Source organism: Neoarius graeffei, chromosome 6 (assembly GCF_027579695.1).
Source record: "Neoarius graeffei isolate fNeoGra1 chromosome 6, fNeoGra1.pri, whole genome shotgun sequence".
Taxonomy (NCBI): Eukaryota; Metazoa; Chordata; class Actinopteri; order Siluriformes; family Ariidae; genus Neoarius; species Neoarius graeffei.
In genome coordinates this window covers 41,591,891-41,615,668 of record NC_083574.1, presented here as the reverse complement: position 1 = coordinate 41,615,668, position 23,778 = coordinate 41,591,891, and the positions used below count along the sequence as shown (strand labels likewise).

General features: G+C 46.1%; 1 protein-coding gene across 1 annotated transcript in view; it reads left to right on the top strand.

The window, feature by feature from the left end:
* The window catches only part of tbxas1 (thromboxane A synthase 1 (platelet)), a 207,744-nt gene that overhangs the window by 14,306 nt on the left and 169,660 nt on the right, over positions 1–23,778 (top strand). The window contains exon 3 of the mRNA XM_060923669.1: positions 9,309–9,393. Coding sequence (XP_060779652.1) covers positions 9,309–9,393 — 85 coding nt within the window. The remainder of the gene's footprint in view (positions 1–9,308; positions 9,394–23,778) is intronic.

The window sequence follows — 23,778 nt, the reverse complement described above, 5'->3', positions numbered from 1 at the left end:
TTGTTGTTATTATTGTTTATTAATAAATATAATCATTATTATTATTTAATTATATCTTGGGTGTATTGGCTGCTCATTTGTTTCTTTATATTTGAACATTCTGACATGCACACTGCAGACTAGCTATTAGTTCTTTCACTCAAACTACTGTTTATTTTAAATTCTGAGGAAATACACCATACACTAGCTTCAAAGGTAAGTGTAGTATTTTCGCAGTGGAGGCACCGTGCTGTTAAATTTATCATTTATTAGATTCATGCTTATTATTCTCTCTATATACTCGTACTTGTACCCTTATGGTATCAGGACCCTGTTGCGCCATTATTTATTGGGATTTAGTGTAACTCTTTAGTAGCCTGTAGCCTACTGTGCTGGGTGATCAGCACCTGTTAAAAAGGGGTTATATTTTGGAGGCACCACTGGGATTTTCCTGTTTACCAGAACAAGTAGATCGCTGTGTTTTGCTTAGTGTTTGTGTTGTGTTAGTTATTGCTGTTTACTGGGCAGTTTTTAACATGGACCTTAGTCAGGCTGTTGAGTGGAGCCGTGAGGAGAATGTGGAGTTGTCATGCCATTTTACTTAGCAGAGTGCCATTGGAGGCCACTGATGATGTGGTTAGCCGTGTGCTCAGCACAGTCAAGGTTCTGGGTAGGACCCGGATATGCGGTCGCCATGGCGACAAGACTGGTAGGCACCTGTACATTTTAGTCGAGACTTCTGCTGAGTTGGATCAGAGCTCTGTCCTTCCTGAAGTGGGAATTGTAGGTGAGGCAGGTCCATGGGCTGTTCATGTAGTGAGTAGTTTGCTGCCTGCTAGTCTTGTTCCTGAAAGTGATGGATTTGAAGCCAAGCTATTGTCATTATTACAGCAGGAAGGCAAGTCTATGGGTGATGTGAAGGCTGTTTTGGGCACGCAGCCTCCTAAATCTGATGTCAGTATGGATCTTGTGAATGCCATAGGCCAGCTCGTTGATCACTGTAACCAGGCATCTGTTGATGTGCCTGGCTATAGAAAACTCAGGCTGTTCTCCGGTTTACGGCCCATTCCCCCAGGCGAGGAAGAGTATGAGGCCTGGATGGAGCAGGCTACTCAGATGATTACTGAGTGGCAGTGCGGTGATGCTGCTAAGCGACAGCGCATTGTTGAGAGTTTGCGTGGGCCTGCTGCGGATATAGTAAGGTTCTTGAAAGTCAGTAGCCCTACTGCTACTGATTACTTAACTGCTCTTGACACTACTTATGGATTGACTGAGAGTGGGGCAGACCTTATGGCATCGTTTCGCCATACTTTTCAAGAAGATGGTGAGAAACTTTCTGCTTTCTTGTATCGCTTGGACAAGCTTCTCCACCGTGCTCTTTTGAGAGGAGGGATTGAAGCTGCAGGCCTTAATCGTGCATGTCTGGAGCAGTTGTTCAAGGGTGCTCTCACCACTGACATTGTGGCTTTACGTGTGCGACTTCTGCACACTTTGCAAGCTCTGCCTTTTTTTCACAGTTAATGCGAAATGTGAGAGAGGAAGAGCACTGGGTAAGTGCAAGGGAGAGTGCAAAGGTTTCTGTGGCCTCATCTACGTTTCGCCAGGTTCCTGTGACTGCTGCTGTCGCTCTTCCTCATGTGCCTGTTACTCCCGTGACATTTGAGGTTGACAGTCTGAGGAAAGAGGTCAAGGAGCTGACGTCTTTAGTAACTAGACTTTTGACTGCTACTACCGTGGCTCCTGAAAATCCTCAAGTCTCACAGTTTGGCGCAAGCCACAGCACAGAAACCACTGCCCCAGCTGTTCCCACAAGGGCTGTTTCTTCGAACCTGCCGAAGTCTACGGCATCCTCTCCTGTTCCTGCCATTTTTTGTTACAAGTGTGGAGAAGACGGCCACACCAAGCGATAGTGCACACGTCCTGAGAACTTGAGGGTAGTGAATCAGAAGCTGCTTAAGAGGGTCACGCAGCAGGGAAGCTTCCCCGGAGCTCAGTGAAGGAATGGCACAGAGCTCCATCACACAAAACACGTTCTGCTCATTGTTCACCTCCAATCAAAGTCAGCCAATCACAACTGCCGTCTGGGTTAGTGGGGCCCTCGGCTGAGGTGCCCGTGCAAATAGAAGGTATTTATGCTAAAGCTCTGCTTGATAGTGGTTCTCAGGTCACCATCTTGTATCATAGCTTTTATAATGCATATTTGAAGCATTTGCCACTGCAGCCAGTGGAAAATCTGGAAATATGGGGTTTGAGCTCTCACAAATACCCATATGATGGTTATTTGCCTCTTAGGCTCGAGTTCACTGAAGCAGTCACTGGTGTGCCTCAGGTGGTGGACACTTTAGCTCTTGTGTGTCCTGACCCTCAGACAAAAGAGGGTATAGCCATTTTGGTAGGCACAAACACTCACTTAGTGAAGAAGTTGTTCCACTCTTGTCGTGAACAGGCAGGTGACAGGTTTCTTAACACGCTGACCATACACCCTATGATGAAAGAGGTTTTTGAGTCCATTAAGCAGACAGGTGTATCACCGGAGGATGTGGATAAACATGGTACTGTGTGGTTCACGAAACCTAAGCCTGTTGTTTTAAAGCCTGGGCAGGAGCTGCAGCTTTCATGACTGCCCAAGTTTCCTGGTGAACTCAATGACTCTTTAGTTCTTGTAGACCAGCCTTTTAGTGCTGATGATGCATCTGTCCCTGAGCTTGAGGTTCGGCCTGAAGTCCATCCAGTCTCTGCTGTGTCCTGCCATCGTATTACAGTAAATGTGAGGAATGTTTCTTCCAGGGATGTTCTTGTGAAGAGAGGTAGTCCCCTCGCTCACATATTCCCTGTAGAGATGGTGCCACAGTTTCCGTCCACTTGCAGTCCCATAGCTGCTGGTGAGCTTACTTCTGCTTCTTTTGATTTTGGCACTTCTTCTATGCCAAAGCAGGCAAAACATCTAGCCTGGGCCCGCCCATCCTAAGCGTGACGCAACACGAGGGCCTGTTCCGAGCTTAGTCTGGCCAGGCAGGCTATCTATAGCATTTTCAAGCTCCCGAAAAATCGGGAACCAATCAACTTTGAGCATCTCCAACGGCCCTGGGTAGAGGCGTGTTCAAGGCAGTGACGTAGTAGAACTGCGACCGGAAGCCATAGATTGTTTACAGATCTATGCTGGAAGCACTTCATTCACATCACGAACATGGAGCAGCGGCAAGCCTTTAACACAGCGGTAGATGCTGTATTGAAAGCATTCAACGGGAAGTTCTCATTGAAAACGGAGCAAAGAGCAGCCCTGGAGGTATTTATTGAAAGGAAGGACGTTTTCGCCTTGCTCCCGACCGGCTTCGGTAAGAGTTTAATCTACCAGTTAGCCCCGCTGGTAGCCAAATCAATGGGGCTCAGCGAGAATCCTATCGTCGCGTCACATACGTCAGAGGAAAGAGTGATGTGATTGGTTTAAGCTTCGTCACAGCCTTTTCTGGCTTCGACCAGTAGCAAACTGAGGCATTTCAGGGAGGCGGGTCAACCACGGGCTCTGGGAAACAGTTTGGCTTAATAGCTTGGCCAGACCAAATGCTCGGAGAGCTTTGAAGTCGCGTCAGCCAGGCTACAAAACATTGCCTCTGCGAGATGTTGTTGCAGAGGAAGGAAGTGTTCTCTTGTAGTGAGTGGGATGTAGGCTGCTCAAAAAGCACTCAGCATGAAATCAGGTTAAATGACTCGCGGCCTTTTCGGGAGCGATCTCAATGTTTAGCTCCTGCTGATCTAGAGGATGTGCGTCAGCATTTGCTGGAACTCCAGAATCATGGCATCATTTCGGAATCTCAGAGTCTGTATGCTTCGCCCATTGTTGTAGTGTGCAAGAAGTCAGGTAAAGTCAGGATGTGCATTGATTATAGAATGGTTAACCAGCGGACCATCCCTGACCAGTACACGGTTCCCAGGATCAAAGACTCCCTCCATTGTCTCTCTGGTAGTAAGTGGTTCTCGGTGTTGGACTTGAGAAGTGGCTACTACCAGATTCCCATGAGCGAGGCTGATAAAGAAAAGACAGCGTTCATCTGTCCTTTAGGTTTCTATCAGTTTGAGCGTATGCCTCAGGGAATCTGTGGTGCCCCTGCCACGTTCCAGAGAGTCATGGAGCGGACAGTCGGAGACATGAATTTTCTGGAGGTTCTGGTGTATTTAGATGACCTGATTTGTCTTTGGTAGCACCTTGGAGGAGCATGAGGAGAGACTCTTAAAGGTTCTGGACAGGTTGAGAGATGAAGGTCTCAAATTTTCGTTGGAAAAGTGTCAGTTTGGCAAGACGTCTGTGAACTATGTGGGGCACATAGTTTCACAGGATGGCATAGCCACTGACCCCTCCAAAATAGAGGCTGTTGTTTCATGGCCTTGACCACAGACTGTCACTGAGCTACGGTCATTTTTGGGTTTTTGTGGATATTACTGTCGTTTTGTGAAGGGTTTTTCCACATTATGCCGACCGCTGAACGAGTTGCTGCAGGGCTGTCTGCCTCGGAGGAAGAGCTCGAGTTCACAGGCTGCTGACTCGAAACCTTCTTTCCGGCCCTCTGAACCTTTTGGCCCTAGATGGAGCAATCAGTGCGATTCCGCTTTTCAGGAGCTGAAGTCAAGGTTAACTCAGGCCCCAGTGCTAGCTTTTGCAGACCCCCAAAAGCCATATGTTTTGCATGTGGATGCAAGCCTGGATGGTCTAGGTGGTGTCCTTTATCAAGAGTACGTTGAAGGATTGCGTCCTGTGGCATTCATCAGTCGTAGTCTTTCCCCTTCAGAGAGGAATTACCCAACTCACAAATTGGAGTTTTTAGCTTTGAAGTGGGCTATTGTGGATTGGCTGCATGACTACCTTTATGGAGCCAGTTTTGAAGTCAGGACGGACAACAACCCCCTGACTTATATAACCAAGTCTGCCAAATTGGATGCCACTGGTCATCGCTGGTTGTCGGCATTGTCCACTTACGACTTCAGCTTGAAGTACAGGCCTGGGTGGAGGAACATGGATGCTGACGCACTGTCGCAACGCCCTCACGTCAGTCTGTCCCCTGACGATGAGTGGCGAGAGATTCCCGCCCCTGGAGTGCGAGCTATTTGTCAGGTGGTGGCCACACAGAGAGCTGGTTGTTCTTCATTCCCCCGGGTTGCTGATCAGATTTGCAGCCATGAGTCAGCTGTTCCAACAGCATTCTGTCATGTTGCTGCTGTAGCACCTGATCAGTTGCCTACTTTTAGTGCTAGTGAGCTTCAAGAAGCTCAGAAAAGCGACCCTGTTATAGATGTCTGGCAAGCTATAAGTCTGAAGAAGCCTGCTAGTAGTATCCTGACACGGCATCCTGACTTTAAGATCCTGAAAAAGGAGTGGGCAAAGCTGTCTATTGACAAGGGACTGCTATACAGAACTGTTAAGCAGGGTGGTCAGTGTGTGAGACAACTGGTGCAACCTAAGCAATTCCATGGTCTGGTTTTTAAGCTGCTGCACGACGATAGTGGCCACTTGGGGTTTGACAAGTCATACAGTCTGGTTCGGGACAGGTTGTACTGGCCTCGTATGAAGCTTGATGCAGAGAAATACTGTAAGACGTGAGCGCTGCATCAAGCGGAAAACGTTGCCTCAGAGGGCTGCTCCTCTTTCCCACATACAGAGTTCTGGACCCATCGATTTGGTGTGCATAGATTTTCTTTCGATTGAGCCTGACTCTTGAAATGTTTGCAATTTGTTGGTCGTCACTGACCATTTCACGTGTTATGCACAAGCCTTTCCTACTAAGGACCAGACAGCTGTCACAGTGGCAAGGACTCTCTGGGAGAGATATTTTATTCATTATGGCTTGCCCACCCGTATCCACTCCGACCAGGGTAGGGATTTCGAGAGTAGACTGGTGACTGAGATGTTGACCATGTTGGGTGTGAAAAAGTCGAGGACATCTCCTTACCACCCACAGGGTGACCCACAACCTGAGAAGTTCAATAGGACTTTGTTAGACATGTTGGGCACCCTAGAGTCACATCAAAAGTCAAAGTGGAGTCAGCATATAGCACATTTGGTGCATGCGTATAATTGCACTCCTAATGAGGCTACCGGGTACTCACCCTATTTCTTGATGTTTGGTCAGGAGGCTCGGCTCCCTGTTGATGTTTGCTTTGGTGTTTCATCTGATGACACGGCATTTGCATCACATTTAAATTATGTGACAAAGATGAAAGAGGAGTTGCAAGCTGCTTACCAGCTGGCATGTGCCTCTGAGGATAGGATGAATCAGAGCAACAAGGAGAGGTATGACCAGAAAGTTCGCTATCATAGCCTGAGTCCTGGGGATTGGGTTTTGATTAGAAACTTGGGTCTGAAAGGGAAGCAGAAGCTAGCGGATAGATGGAGCTCATGTCCTTATAGTGTTGATGGTCAGCTTTCTGACCTCCCTGTGTACAGGTTGACACCTGTTGATGGTAATGGACCGGTCAAGGTGATGCACCATAACCATATCTTGCCTTTAGGACAGGAGGTAAGACTAGGTCCAGTGGTCGCCACCGCTCCAGCCCTGGGCCCAAGGGCTGTGAAACACAGAAGGGCTAAGGAAAATCATAGGACTGGTGTCTCTGAGGTGTTGCCTCCTGTGGTACATGCACATTTTAGCACTTCTGATTCGGAGTATGGTTGGTATGCTGAGGATGCAGTGCAACATGCTCCTCTGACTGCTGGCACACATAATGCCCAGCCTGTACCAGATTCTACTGCGCCGTGTGTCTCCACCACAGTTAGAAGCCCTAGGTTAGTGCCCACACCTAGAGATGATGTGATAACTCCACTCAACCCTGCACTCCTTACCTCTCCACATAGGTCTCCTGAGGTAGTGAAGGATTTAGTAGCCACAGACCAGGATGTTAGCTGTCCTGATGTTCACTCTGTAGTTTACCCTGCAGCTCCCACAGACTCAGTTCCTCCCTTAGTACGTAGGTCACATAGGGATAGGAGGCCTACTGACCGCTTGACTTACGGCAAGCTAGGAGTGCAGAGCAGGAACGTTGTAGCATCACACTTTGCACTTGCCGAGCCATTCCCTGCACGGTATAATGTTTCTTATGCCTGGTGGTGTAATCCGCAGGCTCTTTGCAGTACATGCACACACTGGCCATTCCTTATGCCATGCACTTCACCTGCCTTTACACCCATAGCTAGTTTTTAAGCAATAGGCCATGTTTGTTTTGGGTCTTTGTTTTGTTTTGCTTATTTGTTTTCTGACCTATTTTTCCTGTTCACCTTATAATATATGTGACCCAGCATGGGGGCATGCTGTTTGTTTGGTGGGGGGAGAGTGTAAGGTCCTCTAAAATAACACTGTATTTTATATGCTATATTGGATTGCCCTATTTTCTGTGTAATTAACTCCATTTACCATAATGCCTTGTGGTTTGGAATATTTTCACTGTTCTGATGTGTTGTGACGTACTGTGCATTCAGACCAATCAGACTTATTTGTTCGTTGTATTTTTATTTGAATTTTGATGTCAGCCAATGGTAATTGGTATATGTTTAATGCCCGTGAGTTCGCGAGCTTTTTGAATGTTCCATCACTTCGCGAGAGAGAAGCTCACTTCAGTTCATGCCTGCAGCAGAGGAGAGAGAGATCGCGTTGTTTGTGAGCTCTATTTCAGCACTTATTTTGCAGAGAGTATTTTTATAGTTTGGCCTGCTTGTGGCCATAACGTGTACCTGGGACTCCGGTGTCACTCCAGTGAGTGATCTTGCTGTTTTTTTTTTTTTTCCGAGGACACATCTGCCCTCTGTTGCTGGGCCCACCGGAGCACTTTCGTCAGTTCCCGGGGACTCACTGTGTCGGGACTGGGACCCAGCCAGCTACCGAGGGATTTGGGGTGAGCAGCATCTTGTGCTAACCCACAGCAGTAGCTAGCCCTCTGCTCAGGAGCCTCTGCTGCGTGACTGCACCGACATCTGTAACCTGATCCGTCTGGTCTGACCGGTGGATTGAGAGTAAAGGCCAATTTATGCTGACAATGCAGTCCTCGCAGATGGCGTCTGTGTAGCCCCCCCCCCCCCCCCCCCTTCGCAGACGCTCTGCGCACACCTCCCAAAAATTGTGACCACTGCAGAAGCCTCGCAGACAAGAGGGCTCTGATTGGTCCACTCTACATCCGCTGTACACGCACTTCTGCTTCCCTACTTTCCTGGTTTGGTTTGTTTTCACGACCGCCATTTTTAAAAACACGAGCGAAGATGGAGCAGCACGAAGAGCGGTTGATCGAGGAAGTGAGGAAGTACGTACATCTATACGACTCCAGTTCTAGTCATTATAAGTAACCGGAGGATAAACACTCCACTAACCACACCCACCAACTACTCCTAGCGATTTCGCGACTTCGCACCCCCTTGCGTTGTGGCGGTGAATAACATCGCGCACGCCTATTACTCCCCGCTCAACAATAAATTACAACTGTCTGCGAAAAGCTATCTGCGAAAGCCTTGTCGCAAGAGCATGCAGAGGCCCTAATGCAAACCCACACTTACACTGACACACACACACACACGCACGTTCCTCTGGTCTCGCCTGGATAGCCAGCGTTTTAGAAGGGCATTGTAGCGGTTGCTGTTCTGCCTGCAGTTCAGAGAGCTGCCACCTGTGCACCAACGGGCCCCAACTGCGTGCTTGTTTTTTTTCTTTTCCACTCTTTTCTTTTGATACTTTACCCAGTTTTATTTTCTTACTATGTACTGCTGGTATACACACTGTTGATGTGCTATCTGTAACATCTCTATGATGTAGGCTAATTGTTTCCGCTCTTCTTGTGCCGGTGTTACTATTTTATTCATATTGGTGATTACATTGCATGCTTCTTTGGGAAGCATTTATTATCAAATAATATCTCGTTGTTGTTGTTGTTGTTGTTGTTATTATTATTATTATTATTAATAATAATAATAATAATAATAATAAATATAATTATTATTATTTAATTATATCTTGGGTGTATTGGCTGCTCATTTGGTTCTTTTTTGAACATTCTGACATGCACACTGCAGACTAGCTATTAGCTCTTTCACTCAAACTACTGTTTATTTTAAATTCTGAGGAAATACACCATACACTAGCTTCAAAGGTAAGTGTAGTATTTTCGCAGTGGAGGCATGGTATCAGGAATCTCAGCCAGCTCACCACTCCACTGCTGAGAACTTAGGACCCTGTTGCGCCATTATTTATTGGGATTTAGTGTAACTCTTTAGTAGCCTGTAGCCTACTGGACTGGGTGTTCAGTACCTGTTAAAAAGGGGTTACATGTATCAAACCTGTTTATGCATTTGGCCACAGATATGCTGACAATGTTTGGAGCTGAGCCAAGTGGGTTCTCTGTGTCTCTCAGTCTGTTCCTGCTCTTCTTGATTCTTTTGGGCTGGTGAGTTAAGTTTCACACACACACACACACACACACAATCATTTAGAATTGTAACTTGTATTCACTGGCCAGGGCGGCACGGTGGTGTAGTGGTTAGCGCTGTTGCCTCACAGCAGGAAGGTCCGGGTTCGAGCCCAGTGGCCGGCGAGGGCCTTTCTGTGTGGAGTTTGCATGTTCTCCCCGTGTCTGCGTGGGTTTCCTCCGGGTGCTCCGGTTTCCCCCACAGTCCAAAGACATGCAGGTTAGGTTAACTGGTGACTCTAAATTGACCGTAGGTGTGAATGTGAGTGTGAATGGTTGTCTGTGTCTATGTGTCAGCCCTGTGATGACCTGGCGACTTGTCCAGGGTGTACCCCGCCTTTCGCCCGTAGTCAGCTGGGATAGGCTCCAGCTTGCCTGCGACCCTGTAGAACAGGATAAAGCGGCTAGAGATAATGAGATGAGATTCGATTCGATTCACCGGCCACTTTATTAGAAACACCGATCCACCCTGGGCTCACGCTAGCCGCTTGCACGTCTGCAAATTGCGAAGTTTTATTCCAATTTGCGAAAAGAAAATCATCTGTATTCGCATTTTATGCGAAAGTCATTTAAAATTTAAGCAAAATCCATCAAACAATTGCGATTTCTCAAGATAAACAGTACCTTTCCGGGCCTGAATTTGGGCGCGGGATTGCGGGTATCGCGCATATTTTTTTTTAAAATTCCCACACCTTTAACGATTCTAATGCGAGAGATTCCCGCACACATTACTGCATTGCCTGACAACGTCAATCTAATAATGGATCAGTGTGAATGCGCGACTACCTTCTGTTCTCAAGGTTACTTGAATTGAACCCTCCTTTTACTGACTGACCCCCCTCTCCCCCCGTAGCCTACTCAGAAAAAAAACAAACAGCAGACACAGACAGTTCACACACACACAGATACAGCGCACGCACTCTTCCTCTCTCGGACTTTCGCTGTAAAACAAACCTGGACCGCTGGCTAAAACGTACAAGTGCAGTGGCAGAAGTTTCCCCTGCTAAGAGGAAAACTCCTGAATCCGATGGTGGTAATAGCAGTGTGAGTGATACCGTTGAGAATACTGTTGAGAATACACAGGACGAGACAGCTAACGTTAACGTCGATGTTGCAAAGGGGATTAGATCAGAGCATGGCTATAAGAAAAAAGTATTTACAAGGAAAAGCAAAGGACACTGACGCTGACATAAGGGATGACCACTAGGAGAAAGAGTAGGAAAGACTACATATGTACAAGAATCCTGCACTCAGCAAAGATGAATTGTTCAGTGTTGAGAACAATTTGATTTTTTTTAAATTAAAGATGGCATATGACACAGGAGACCGGGCTATATGGTATAAGAGAATCCTGAAAAGTCAACAAAGACTGTTGTCCTGTTCTGTATGTGGACTGAAACAAAGTTTGTAAATTCATTCAGTGTTAAGAACAGTTTGATAGTGTTTTCTTATTTTAATTGTAGACATTAAACAGAGGACAGGGATGATCAGATCAGACATGAAAATAGAAAAATGATATAAAAGTTGATAAAAAAAGACGATATAAAAATGTTATAAAAGGAAAAAGCAAAGGTCACTGATTAAAGAGATGGTCACTAAAAGAAGAGACAAACAACACAAACATAGTTAAGAGAATCCTGAAAAGTCAGCAGACTGGTTTAAGTTAGGTTTTAACTTAGACTTGTTGTGTCAATAAATTCATTGAGTGCTATTAAGAACAGACTGATTTTTTTTCTTTTTTTTATAATTAAACAAAGCAGTGACACTTAAAGAATAGTGCATGAAGATGAGGAAGAAGCAGCTGTGTAAAGCAACACTAAGGAGGTTGTAAAATTAGCTTAACTAAAAGGCACACAACCTTCCAAACTCTTCCTAGAGCCTTACTCGCACTGCTAGAAAAAGGCTATTGGTGTTTGATGGCATAACAGTCAGTCAGCAATGTCATGCTGTAAAGGATCTCTTTCATTTTGTGGTGGTTTTCTACCCTCCACCCGAAACTGAACAGTCCATATCTTAGACGGCTGGTGGGAATAATACTTGCATTTATCCACCCAGCCTTTGTCTGACAATGCTATCCAAATTTGGAGATATCAAAATGAAAAGCCTACTAAAAAGGATACCTCAAATGGTGACAAAAGGTTACATACTGTAGAGATCTTCAATCTGAGTAGTGGCAGAAGGTAAAGACCTAAGCTATTTAAGCCCACAAGTAGCGTTCCCCACAAACTGTATAAATCCCCCCCAAACTGTGTAAATCCCCCCCCATTTGAGTCACTGAGGGGGGGGATCCCCCCCATTCTGAAAAATGAAATTCAGGCCCTGCCTTTCGTGTCCATCTTCGATGTTTTGATTTATAACCAACGCCCCCGAGTTTCGAAGCTTCTTATTGGTTGACCGCAAATTACGTCTTCCAATAGCATCGGACCTTACATATAAAATGATCAATTTCCGAGTTGCGCTGATAATGTCGGCAATTCTCGCTCATTAGTGAATAAGATTATAGTGAGGTTTGTTTAAAATAAATTATCCGACTTTACGTATGACAAAAACTTATCTAAAAAGTGAGATAACATATTAGAATATTCTGTTAGCTTTCTCAGTTAGGGATAAAAACACGATATAACCATTCTAAAGACGTATTTTCTACATAATATCAACCCTGACAGAACTTTGGAAGAACTCACAGATGAACCAGGATATATCGACCAAGTGTACCTTGTTTTCAGAGCGTTCTGACGCACATGGTTCAAAGTTTTGACTGCAAGTGTTTCATTAGAGAAATTAATGGTGAATATCGTTATATTTGGGTTATGAGATTAATTTATAAGAAACAACCATTGATTTTAACTCCCTGAGCTCCCTTCATCCTACCCATAAAGACACCCCCCTCCCCCTAAACACACACACACACACACGGATCCCAATTATACACACACACGCATACCCACACAGGCCAGTCAGCATACTACAGAGGGTGACTAAGGGCTAAAAGGTGCATAGATAGCAAAGAATGCAAAGCACATCACACCAGATGTTAGATATAATTATAATGAAAAATATGGACTCCGTAAACCCGATTAAGCGGGTTAAATTAAACACACAATTTCATTACATATATACAGTTGATGAAATGATCAAAATAAGAGGATTCAAGAATAAAATAAGCATGCTATGAACATAAATCAAGAACATGGAAAGACAAAGGCAGGAAACAAGCTTGCAAACACTATTGAAACACCAACAAACTACAATAACAATTCATTTTACAATATTATGTCAGTGCAAGAAACATTTAGAAGTATAACATTATCTTGCTAAAAAAAATACTTTGCTAAAAAGAAAATTGTTCTTTTAGCATTTCTTGCTAAGCGAAATTGCAAATTGCTAAAGAAAAATTTGAGTCTTTAGCACTTTTCGCTAAAACAATTTGGGTCCTAGAGTGAGCACAGCCACCTGCTGTTTGATGCAGTTATCTAATCAGCCAGTCCCTTGACAGCAGCACAATGCATCAAATCATGCAGATACAAATCAAGAGCTTCAGTTAATGTTGACTTCAAACATCAGAATGGGAAAAATTGTGATCTTAAAGTGTGACTTTCACTGTGGCATGAATGTTGCTGCCAGATGGACTGGTTTGAGTATTTCAGAAACTGCTGATCTCCTGGGGTTTTCACACACAACAGTCTCTAGAGTTTACGCAGAATGGTGCGAAAAACAAAAAACAGTTCTGTGGATGGAAAATTCTTGTTGATGAGAGGTCAGAGGAAAATGGCTAGATTGGTCCGAGCTGCCAGGAAGGATGTAGCAACTCATAGCAACTCTTTACAACCGTGGTGAGCAGAAAAGCATCTCAGTATGCAACATCAGAAGACCACATTGGGTTCCACTCCTGCAGCCAAGAACAGGAATCTTAGAATCAAGAACAAGCTCCAATTAAAGTGTCCAGTGAATATCGAGTTTAATTAGAAATAACACCATCAGAGAGTCACTTGGTGTTTCATTCATAGATAGGAGGTCTCTAAAGACTTGTCTATCTTCAGAAGCGTGAGGTAGTGCTATGAGGTTTGCTGATGATTCACACTGAATATGACTATGGCCTTCACTCACTGGAACCTATTTTAACCCATTCATGCATACATTACATTATACTTTTTTTATTTAAGGTTGATGTCCAAAATGATTAAAAATACCATTTCTAACATGCTGCAGTTATGAAGTTTAGATCTGAAGTTATAGCTCATATAAGTTATATGATGATATCTGTTTTACTGTATAACCTTTTAGTTTTATACTCGATTGTACCTTTTTGTGTAGAAAGTTTAGACAGAAATACCCGATGTCACTATCACCATATTGGATTAGAAGGAGCAACACTTAATGGAATAATAAAAATTAGGATAAGGGTGTACAGTCATGTGAAAAAATAAGTGCATCCCATGGAAATTGTTGACTTTTTTCTCAACATATTTAAACAAGCAGACGTTTTAGCCTTTTGAGACAGTGCTGGCAGATAAAGGTGATATACTTGAATAAAACAAGGAAAATTAGCTTTTTCAATCATTTATTCAACAAAAATATCAATAGATGTCATATTCTTCTGTGGAGAAAGTAAGGACATGCTTGGCTTCAGAAGCTAGTATAATTGTCCACAAGTTTCTGACATCGGCTTGCTGAAATTTTTGACCACTCTTCCATGCAAAATTTCTTTAGTTGCAAGATGTTTGAGAGTTTTCCTGCATATCCTGCCCTTTTCAAATCTCCCCACAATATTTCAATGGGGTTCAAATCTGGGCTTTGACTAAGCCATTTCATAAACTTCCATTTCTTCTTTTTGAGCCATTCCTTGGTGGATTTGCTAGCGTGCTGAGGATCATTATGTTGTTGAAAGGTCCACCTCCGGTTCAGCTTCATCTTTTGAATAGATGGCCTCCATGTTATCTTCAAGCACTCTGATACGATTCAGAATTCATAGTTAAATCAGTGAATGCAAGCTTCCCAGTCCCTGAGGCAGTGATGCAATCCCAAACCATAACATTTCCACCACCACGCTTCATAGATGGTATGAAGTTCTCCTCCTGCAAAGCCGTCTTTGGTCTGTGCCACACGTATGTACTCTTACTGTGGCCAAACAACTCTACCTTTGATTTGTCTGTCCAGAGCATGTTATTCCAAAAGGCCTGGTCTTTGGCTATAGGCTCATTTGGCAAACTGTAGTCTTGCTTTAATGTTCCTTTTGGACGACAGAGACTTTTTCCTAGCATGCTGCCCATACAGGTCAAATTTGTCCAACCTCTTTGATTGTAGATGTATGCACTTTCACACGAACAGTTGCAAGAGTTACCTGCAGATCCAGTGATGAAATTTTGAATCTGCAGGTAACTAGGAGACTTCTTTTAGAATCAAAGGGTCTGCTCTTGGGCTGAATTTGCTGGAGCAGCCAGTCCTGGAAAAATTGGCATTTGTTTGAAATCTATGCCATTTGTTGATGGTTTTCGTTCCAGTGGAAAGATTTATTTCTAATAATTTAGAGATCTTTTTAAATCCCTTGCCAGATTCATAGGCATCCACAACCTTTTTTTTTGTCTTTCTCTGAAATCCTTGGAGAGCTCTTTAGATGTTGGCATGATTACATCACACACTTCAGTACAAAAGAGAACATGAGACTCCAGATGTCCGGTTTAAATAAGACAGGTTCCACCTGCATTTGCACCTATAGGAAGTTCTAATAAATGGCACCTAATCTGGAAGACCGGATTCTAATTATATGGACTTGAGAGTGTGATAAATATAAGGGTGTACTTGTTTTTTTCCCAGGGTGTCCTTACTTTTTGACTTTTCATTTAAATTATGAAAATGACCATCCATCCATCCAATATCCATAACCGCTTATCCTGTGCAGGGTTGCAGGAGCCTATCCCAGCTGAGTATGGGTGAGAGGTGGGGTACACCCTGGGCAAGTTGCCACATCATTGCAGGGCTGACACATAGAGACAAACAACCATTCACACTTATGGTCAATTTAGAGCCACCAATTAGCCTAATCTGCATGTCTTTAGACTGTGGGGGAAACTGGAGCACCCGGTGGAAACCCACACAGACACGGGGAGAACATGCAAACTCCACACAGAAAGGCTCCCATTGGCCGCTGGGCTTGAACCCAGAACCTTCTTGTTGTGAGGCGACAATGCCACCATGCCGCCTGAAAATGACTTAAAAAAAAAAAAGTCAATTTAATGTGTCGTTTGTTGGAGCATATTACCTTTATCTGTAGGCATTGTATCAAAGAGAGTGAAATGTTTGCTTGTTTAAATACAGACATGGACAAATTTGTTGGTACCTTTCCACAAAAAAAAAAAATAGAACCCACAACTATCTGTGAAATAACTTGAAACTGACAAAAGTTAATGGCATCCATCATTGTTTATTCCATGTTAAACACACATCAGACTTTGCTTTTGGTTTTTGATTCAACTGATATTTTATATAACAGAACAAATAAAAATGATGGTACCCTTAACTTAAATATTAAGTTGCACAACTTTTAGCAGCAATCATTGCTAACAAGCGATCTCTGTAACTCTCCATGAGACTTCTGCATCTACTGACAGGCAGTCTGGCCCACTCTTCCTGAGCAAACTGTTCAAGCTGTCTCAGGTTTGAAGGGTGCCTTCTCCACACCACATGTTTCAGCTCTTTCCAGAGATGTTCGATAGGATTCAGATCAGGGCTCAGAGAAGGCCACTTCAGAATAATCCAATGTTTTGTTCTTCACCATTCTTGGATGCTTTTAGCTGTGTGTTTTGAGTCTTTATCCTGTTGGAGGACCCATGACCTGCGACTGAGACAGAGCTTTCTAACACTGAGCAGTACATTTCGCTCCAGAATGCCTTGATTGTCTTGAGATTTCATTGTGTCCTGCACAGATTCAAGGCACCCTGTGCCAGACGCAGCAAAGCAACCCCAAATCATAATCAAGCCTCCTCTGTGTTTCACGGTCGGTATGGTGTTCTTTTCTTTGAAAACTTCTTCATTTTTTTTCTTCTGTAGACATAGAGCTGACGTGACTTGCCAATAAGCTTGAGTTTTGTCCAGAGGACATACTCCCAGAAGCATTGTGGCTTGTCAATATGCATTTTAGTAAATTTCAGTCTGGCTTTTTTTTTTAAAGTTTTTATTTCAACAGTGGAGTCTTCCTGAATCTTCTATTGAGCCTGCTGTCTCTCAAAAAGTAACCATTGGCGCAATCAGACATTGATGTACCTTGACCTTGGAGTTCAACTTTTATCTCTTTGGAAAGTGTCCTTGGCTCTTTTTCCACCATTGGCACCATCCTTCTTCTGTTCAATCTGTGATGGATTTTTCTCTTGCAGCCCCATCCAGGAAGGTTGGCTACAGTCCCATGGAACTTTAAACTTCTTAATAATATTTGCAACTGTAGTTACAGGAACATCAAGCTACTTGGAGATGGTCTTATAGTCTTTGCCTTTAACATGCTTGTCTATAATTTTCTTTCTGATCTCCTCAAACAGCTCTCTCCTTTGCTTTCTCTGGTCCATGTTCAATGTGGTGCAGACAATGATACCAAATGGCAGAGTGATGATTTTTCTCCATTTAAAGAGACTGAATGACTGATTACAAGATTGAAGGCATGTGTGATGCTAATTAAAGAAGACAGTTTGTTTGAAATATCATTATAATCCAATTATTTATAATATTTTCTAGGGGTAACAACAAATCTGTCCAGGCTCTTGTAGAATATCTTCGTAAAATAAATAATACATCATTTATTGTCACACTTTTTTTTTTTTGCTTTACTCTGACACACCAAAGGCATGCAAGTATACACGAGGAAATTGTTTTTAATTTCATTACTTTTCAGGAGGAATAAAGCACCATTTCAATGAACTGTAAGGAAGGGTACCAACAAATTTGTCCATGTCTGGATATTGAGAAAGTCTGCAATTTCTATGGGATGTGCTTTTTTTTTTTTTTTCTTTTTCCTTTCCTTTTCCCCCCACATGACTGTATATGAACCTGTAGTGGTTTGGAAGTTATTTTATATCTTATTCAGTACAAGTGAAAAAAGTTTGGGGACACCTACTCCTTGATAGGCTTTTCTGTATTTTGATGGTTTTCTATACTATAGAACAATGCTGAAGACATCAAAACTATGAAATAACATCTGGAACATATATGGAATTATGTGCTAAGCAAAAAAGTGTTAAAAACAAAATACAGTGCCTTGCAAAAGTATTCATCCCCCTTGGTGTTTGTCCTGTTTTATCGCATTACAAGCTGGAATTAAAATTGATTTTTGGAGGGTTAGCACCATGTGATTTTACACAACATGCCTACAACTTTAAAGGTGCACATTGCTGTTTTATTGTGACACAAACAATAATTTAAGATGAAAAAACAGAAATCTGGAGTGTGCATAGGTATTCACCCCCTTTCATGTGAAACCCCTAAATAAGAGCTGCTCCAACCAATTCACTTCATAAGTCACATAATTACTTGACTGAATGCACACTGGTGGATCTTAAAGTGTCACATGATCTGTCACATGATGTCTGTATAAATCAACCTGTTCTGGAAGGATCCTGACTCTGCAATACAACTAAGCAAGCAACATGAGAACCAAGGAGCATCCAAACAGGTCAGAGACAAAGTTGTGAAGAAGTATAGCTCACGGTTGGGTTTTAAAAAACTATCCCAAACTTTGAATATCCCAGGGAGCACCATTAAATCCATTATAGCAAAATGGAAAGAATATGGCACCAATACAAACCTGACAAGAGAAGGCCACCCACCAAAATTCACAGACTGGGCAAGGAGGGCATTAATCAGAGACGCAACAAAGACACCAAAGATAACACTGAAGGAGCTGCAGAGATCCACAGCGGAGATGGGAGTATCTGTCCATAGGACCACTTTAAGCTGTACACGCCACAGAGTGGGGCTTTATGGAAGAGTGGCCAGAAAAAAAGTCATTACTTAAAAAAATCATGTTTGGAGTTTGCCCAACAGCATGTGGCAAACTCCCCAAACACATGGAAGAAGATTCTCTGGTCAAATGAGACTAAAATTGAGCTTTTTGGCCATTATGGGAAATGCCATGTGTGGCGCAAACCCAACACCCTGAGTTCTGTTGTGTAGGATTAGATGTTGATATCCCTCTTTGGCAGCGGGGGCGTGGTCAAGCGTCGGTCTGTGAATGGAGGGCGGAGTCAGGGAAGGTACTGTAAGTGGCAGAATCACTGCACCTGACGTGAATTAACCTGTGTTTGTGTGTCTTCCAGTGACCGTGCCCTATAAAAGGAGAGAGAGCGCAGAGAAGGGGAGCTCTCTCCTGACCAGAATGCATATGTGTGTGCGTGTGAGAGAGTGAATGAGCTGAAAAGCCACATATACAGCGAAAAAATAAAAGTTTCTGAGAACTCAGTTCTGGCCTGCCGTGCTTCTGTGCTCCACCCACCTGCTCTGGTTCTACAGTGGTGCCGAAACCTGGGACCGCGTGCAGAAGGAGACAGCCTCATGTAGTCCTCCCCCTTCAAGGACCTGGTCCATGCCCTCGCCTCGGCCCAACAGAGCCAGCACCAGGCGCTGGTCGCCCTCTGGAAGGAGCAGGAACACCGGTTCGAAGCCCTGGTGCTGGCACAGCAGGAAGATCGCCAGGCGTTCCGGCACCTGCTTGCGTCGGCGGGGTCCACCATCACCACCGCCGCGGACCCTCCCCACCTCACCCTAACAAAGATGGGTCCGCACGATGACCCTGAAGCCTTTCTCGCTCTTTTTGAGCAGGCAGCAGAGGCATGGGGTTGGCTGGTGGAACAGCATGCGGCGCGCCTCCTCCCCTTGCTAACGGGCGAGGTGCAGCTGGCCACGCTACAGCTCCCCGCCGACAGCTGGCTGGTCTATGCCGACCTCCGCAGGGCCGTCCTCCAACGTGTGGGGCGCACCTCGGAGCAGCAACGGCAGTGCTTCCGCGCACTGCGCCTGGAGGAGGTCAGCCGGCCATTTGTGTTTGGCCAGCAACTCCTGGACGCCTGCCGGCGGTGGCTGAGGGCCGACAACCACAACGCCGAGGAAATCATCGACCTGGTGGCGCTGGAACAATTCATTGCCCGACTTCCGGAAGGAACAGCGGAGTGGGTCCAGTGCCATCGCCCGGCATCGCTGGATCAGGCCATCGAGCTGGCGGAGGACCATATAGTGGCTGTTCCGATGGCAGGATAGTGTGTCTCCTCTCTCTCTCTCTCTCCCCTTCTGTTTCTCATCCTCACCCCATTCCCCCACCGCAGAGGCAGGGGCCGGCTCCACCCCAGCCAGCCCACCGCACCTGCGGTGCCCTACCGTTTCCTACTTCCGTGTCTGTGTCTTCCCCCCCCCTCAGGTGAGTGAGCTCCGAAACACCGGTGCAGAGGGAGAGCCTGGGCCGGTATGCTGGCGCTGTGGGGAGCCGGGGCACCTCCAGCATCAGTGCTCGGCGATGGAGGTGGGCGCGGTGGTCCGGATCCCCGACGTGCCAGGGACCGCCCTCGATCGGGCCGGCGCATATCGCATACCAGTGAGTATCCAAGGGGATATGTATCAGGCTTTGGTGGACTCCGGCTGTAATCAGACCTCAATCCACCAAAGCCTGGTGCAAGACGAGGCATTGGGGAGAGCACAATTGGTGAAGGTGTTGTGTGTGTGTGTGTGCACGGGGATGTTCACAACTACCCTTTAATGTCGGTCCACATTCTATTTCGAGAGGAGAAATTTAGAGTAAAAGCGGCTGTTAATCCTCGCCTTACCCACTCGATAATTTTGGGGACTAATTGGCTGGGATTTAGGGAATTAATGTCACATTTAGTGAAGAGTGGGGCCTGCCATAATTTAGCGGGGGGAGGTCCCGGTGTGGCATTGGCGGGAGCAGCTGTCACAGAGCCGTCTACATCATCACCGCATCAGAGTTAGGAGCAGCATGCTCCTCCTCCCTCTCTCGGGGAATCCCTCGCGGATTTCCCGTTGGAGCAGTTGCGAGACGAGACAGCATGTGTTTGACCAAGTGAGAGTAATCGATGGTCAAACGCTCCAGCCAAATGCCACCCCGTCCTTCCACTATTTCTCCATTATTAAGGATAGGTTATACCGAGTGATGCAGGACACTCAGACTAAGGAACCGATAACACAGCTTTTATTCCCAAAGAGCCGCCGGGAATTTATATTCCCGGCGGCTCACTTTTTAATCCCCTGGCCGGACACTTGGGGCAGGATAAGACACTAGCCCAATTAATGGCCCGGTTCTGTTGGCCAGGGACTCACGGCGATGTCCATAGGTGGTGTACGGCATGCCGCAAATGCCAGTTAGTAAATCCCGCGGCCATTCCAAAAGCGCCTTTGCGCCCTCTGCCATTAATCGAGATCCCATTCGAAAGAATTGGGATGGATCTCGTTGGGCCATTAGATCGGTCAACACGAGGATATCGCTTTATTTTAGTTCTGGTGGACTATGCAATGTGATATCTGGAAGCAGTGCCTCTTCTCAATATCTCAGCATGTAGTATTGCAGAAGTGCTCTTCCGCGTCATCTCCCGAGTCGGAATCCCCAAAGAGATTCTGACTGATCAAGGCACTACGTTTATGTCACGCACACTGCGCGAACTGTATAGGTTACTGGGAATTAAGCCTATCTGCACCAGCGTGCATCACCCACAAACGGATGACTTAGTTGAATGGTTCAATCGCACCCTCAAGAAGATAATTCGGAAATTTGTAAGTGAGGACGCACGCAACTGGGATAAATGGCTTGAGCCCCTGTTATTCACAGTGCAAGAGGTCCCACAAGCCTCCACGGGGTTCTCCCCATTTTAATTATTATATGGGCGTAAGCCGCTTGGCATTCTAGATGTGCTGCGTGAAAATTGGGAGGAGGGACCTTCAACAAATAAAAATGAAATTCAATACGTTATCGACCTGTGCGCCAAACTCCACACACTCAAGCACCTAACCCAGGAGAATTTGCGGCAGGCCCAAGAACGTCAAGTCCATCTGTACGACGGGCGCGCACCTTAGGGAATTCACACCGGAAGATAAAGTACTCGTGTTGTTGCCCACGTCGAGCTCCAAATTGATCGCCAGGTGGCAAGGACCCTTTGAGGTCACATGGCAAGTCGGGGACATCGACTATGAGGTGCGGCGAACGGACGGGGTGGGGCGTTACAGATTTGCCACCTCAATCTGTTAAAACTTTGGAACGAGGAGGTCTCCGTGGCATTGGTGTCGGTGGTTCCAGAGAAGGCGGAGCTGGGGCCAGAGGTTCAAAAAGGAAAATTGACATCGCCCACCGCTCCGGTCCCCTGTGGAGACCACCCTGACCCAACTCATGGAGGTCGCCCAGTTGCAGATAGAATTTTCTGATGTATTCTCGCCCTTGCCCGGCTGCACCCACCTCATAGAACACCACATTGAGATGCCCCTGGGGGTGGTAGTGCGCAGCCACCCTTACAGACTGCCCGAACACAAAAAAAAAAGGTGGTTCGGGAAGAACTTGAGGCCATGTTTGAAATGGGCATCGTCGAGGAGTCCCACAGTGACTGGAGCAGCCCGGTGGTCTTGGTTCCCAAGGCCGACGGTTCGGTCCGGTTCTGTGTGGACTATAGAAAAGTCAATGCGGTGTCTAAATTCGATGCGTACCTAATGCCTCGTATTGACGAGTTGCTCGATCGACTAGGCACGGCTCGTTTTTATTCGACACTGGATTTGACAAGGGGATATTGGCAGATCCCCTTGACTCTGCTATCCCGAGAGAAAACGGCCTTTTCCACACTGTTTGGCTTACACCAGTTCATCACACATCCTTTTGGGCTGTTTGGGGCGCCCACTACGTTCCAATGGCTTATGGATAGGGTCCTCTGCCCCCACGCCACCTATGCGGCCGCATACTTGGATGACATCGTTATTTATAGTAATGACTGGCCGCGACACCTAGAACACCTAAGGGCCGTCCTTAGGTCGCTGAGGCGAGCGGGTCTCACAGCCAACCCAAAGAAGTGTGCGATTGGGTGGGTGGAAGTACGGTATCTGGGCTTCTGCTTGGGCAGTGGGCAGGTGCGTCCCCAAATCAATAAGACAGCAGCAATTGCGGCCTGCCCGAGGCCCAAGACCAAAAAGGGGGTGAGACAGTTCCTGGGGCTGGCTGGCTACTATCGTAGGTTTATACCTAATTATTCAGACGTCACCAGCCCACTGACTGATCTCACTAAAAAGGGGGCACCAGATCTGGTCCAGTGGATGGAGCAATGCCAGCGGGCTTTCTCTGAGGTAAAGGCTGCACTGTGTGGGGGGGCCACGGTTACACTCTCCTGACTTTTCTCTCCCCTTTGTTTTGCAAATGGATGCGTCGGACAGAGGGCTGGGGGCTATTCTGTCCCAGGAGGTGGAGGGGGAGGACCATCCAGTGCTGTACATCAGCCAGAAGCTGTCGGTGCGCGAGGGCCGGTACAGCACCATAGAAAAGGAATGCCTTGCCATCAAGTGGGTGGTCCTCGCCCTCCGCTACTACCTGCTGGGGCGCCCTTTCACCCTCTGTTCGGACCACGCGCCCCTGCAGTGGCTCCACCGCATAAAGGATGCCAACGCGCGGATCACCCGTTGGTATCTGGCACTCCAGCCATTTAAGTTCGAGGTGGTCCACAGGCCGGGAGCACAGATGGTCGTGGCGGATTTCCTCTCCTGTCAAGGCGGGGGGGGGAGTCAGCTGTAGGCCGGACGGCTACCTGGCCTGAGTCAGGCGGTTGGGGTATGTGGCAGCGGGGGCGTGGTCAAGCGGCGGTCTGTGAATGGAGGGCGGAGTCAGGGAAGGCAAGTGGCAGAATCACTGCACCTGACATGAATTAACCTGTGTTTGTGTGTCTTCCCCAGTGACCACGCCCTATAAAAGGAGAGAAAGGGAGCTCTCTCCTGACCAGAATGCGCACGCGTGTGTGAGTGAATGAGCTGAAAAGCCACATATACAGCGAAAAAATAAAAGTTTCTGAGAACTCAGTTCTGGCCTGCTGTGCTTCTGTGCTCCATCCACCTGCTCTGGTTCTACACCCTCGTTACATACTTGAGGTACCGATGAGACTCTGTGGGGTGGTCAATTGATGGCATCCTTTGGGTTATCAAGTGGGCACCCTCCTTCATGGGTGTTTCGCTGATAGACCCACGACACCTCCAGAGGGTTTAGCAGTGAATCCCAGCATCCCAGGTTCACCCCCTAGATGCCATCAACTCATTTGAGGGTCCAAGTAGAGTCCTTCCTCTTCATCCACAGCCACTGACTCCCCTTTTCAGCAGCCTTGGAGAGGTCTTTGACTGCCTGCTGGTGGACCTTCCCTC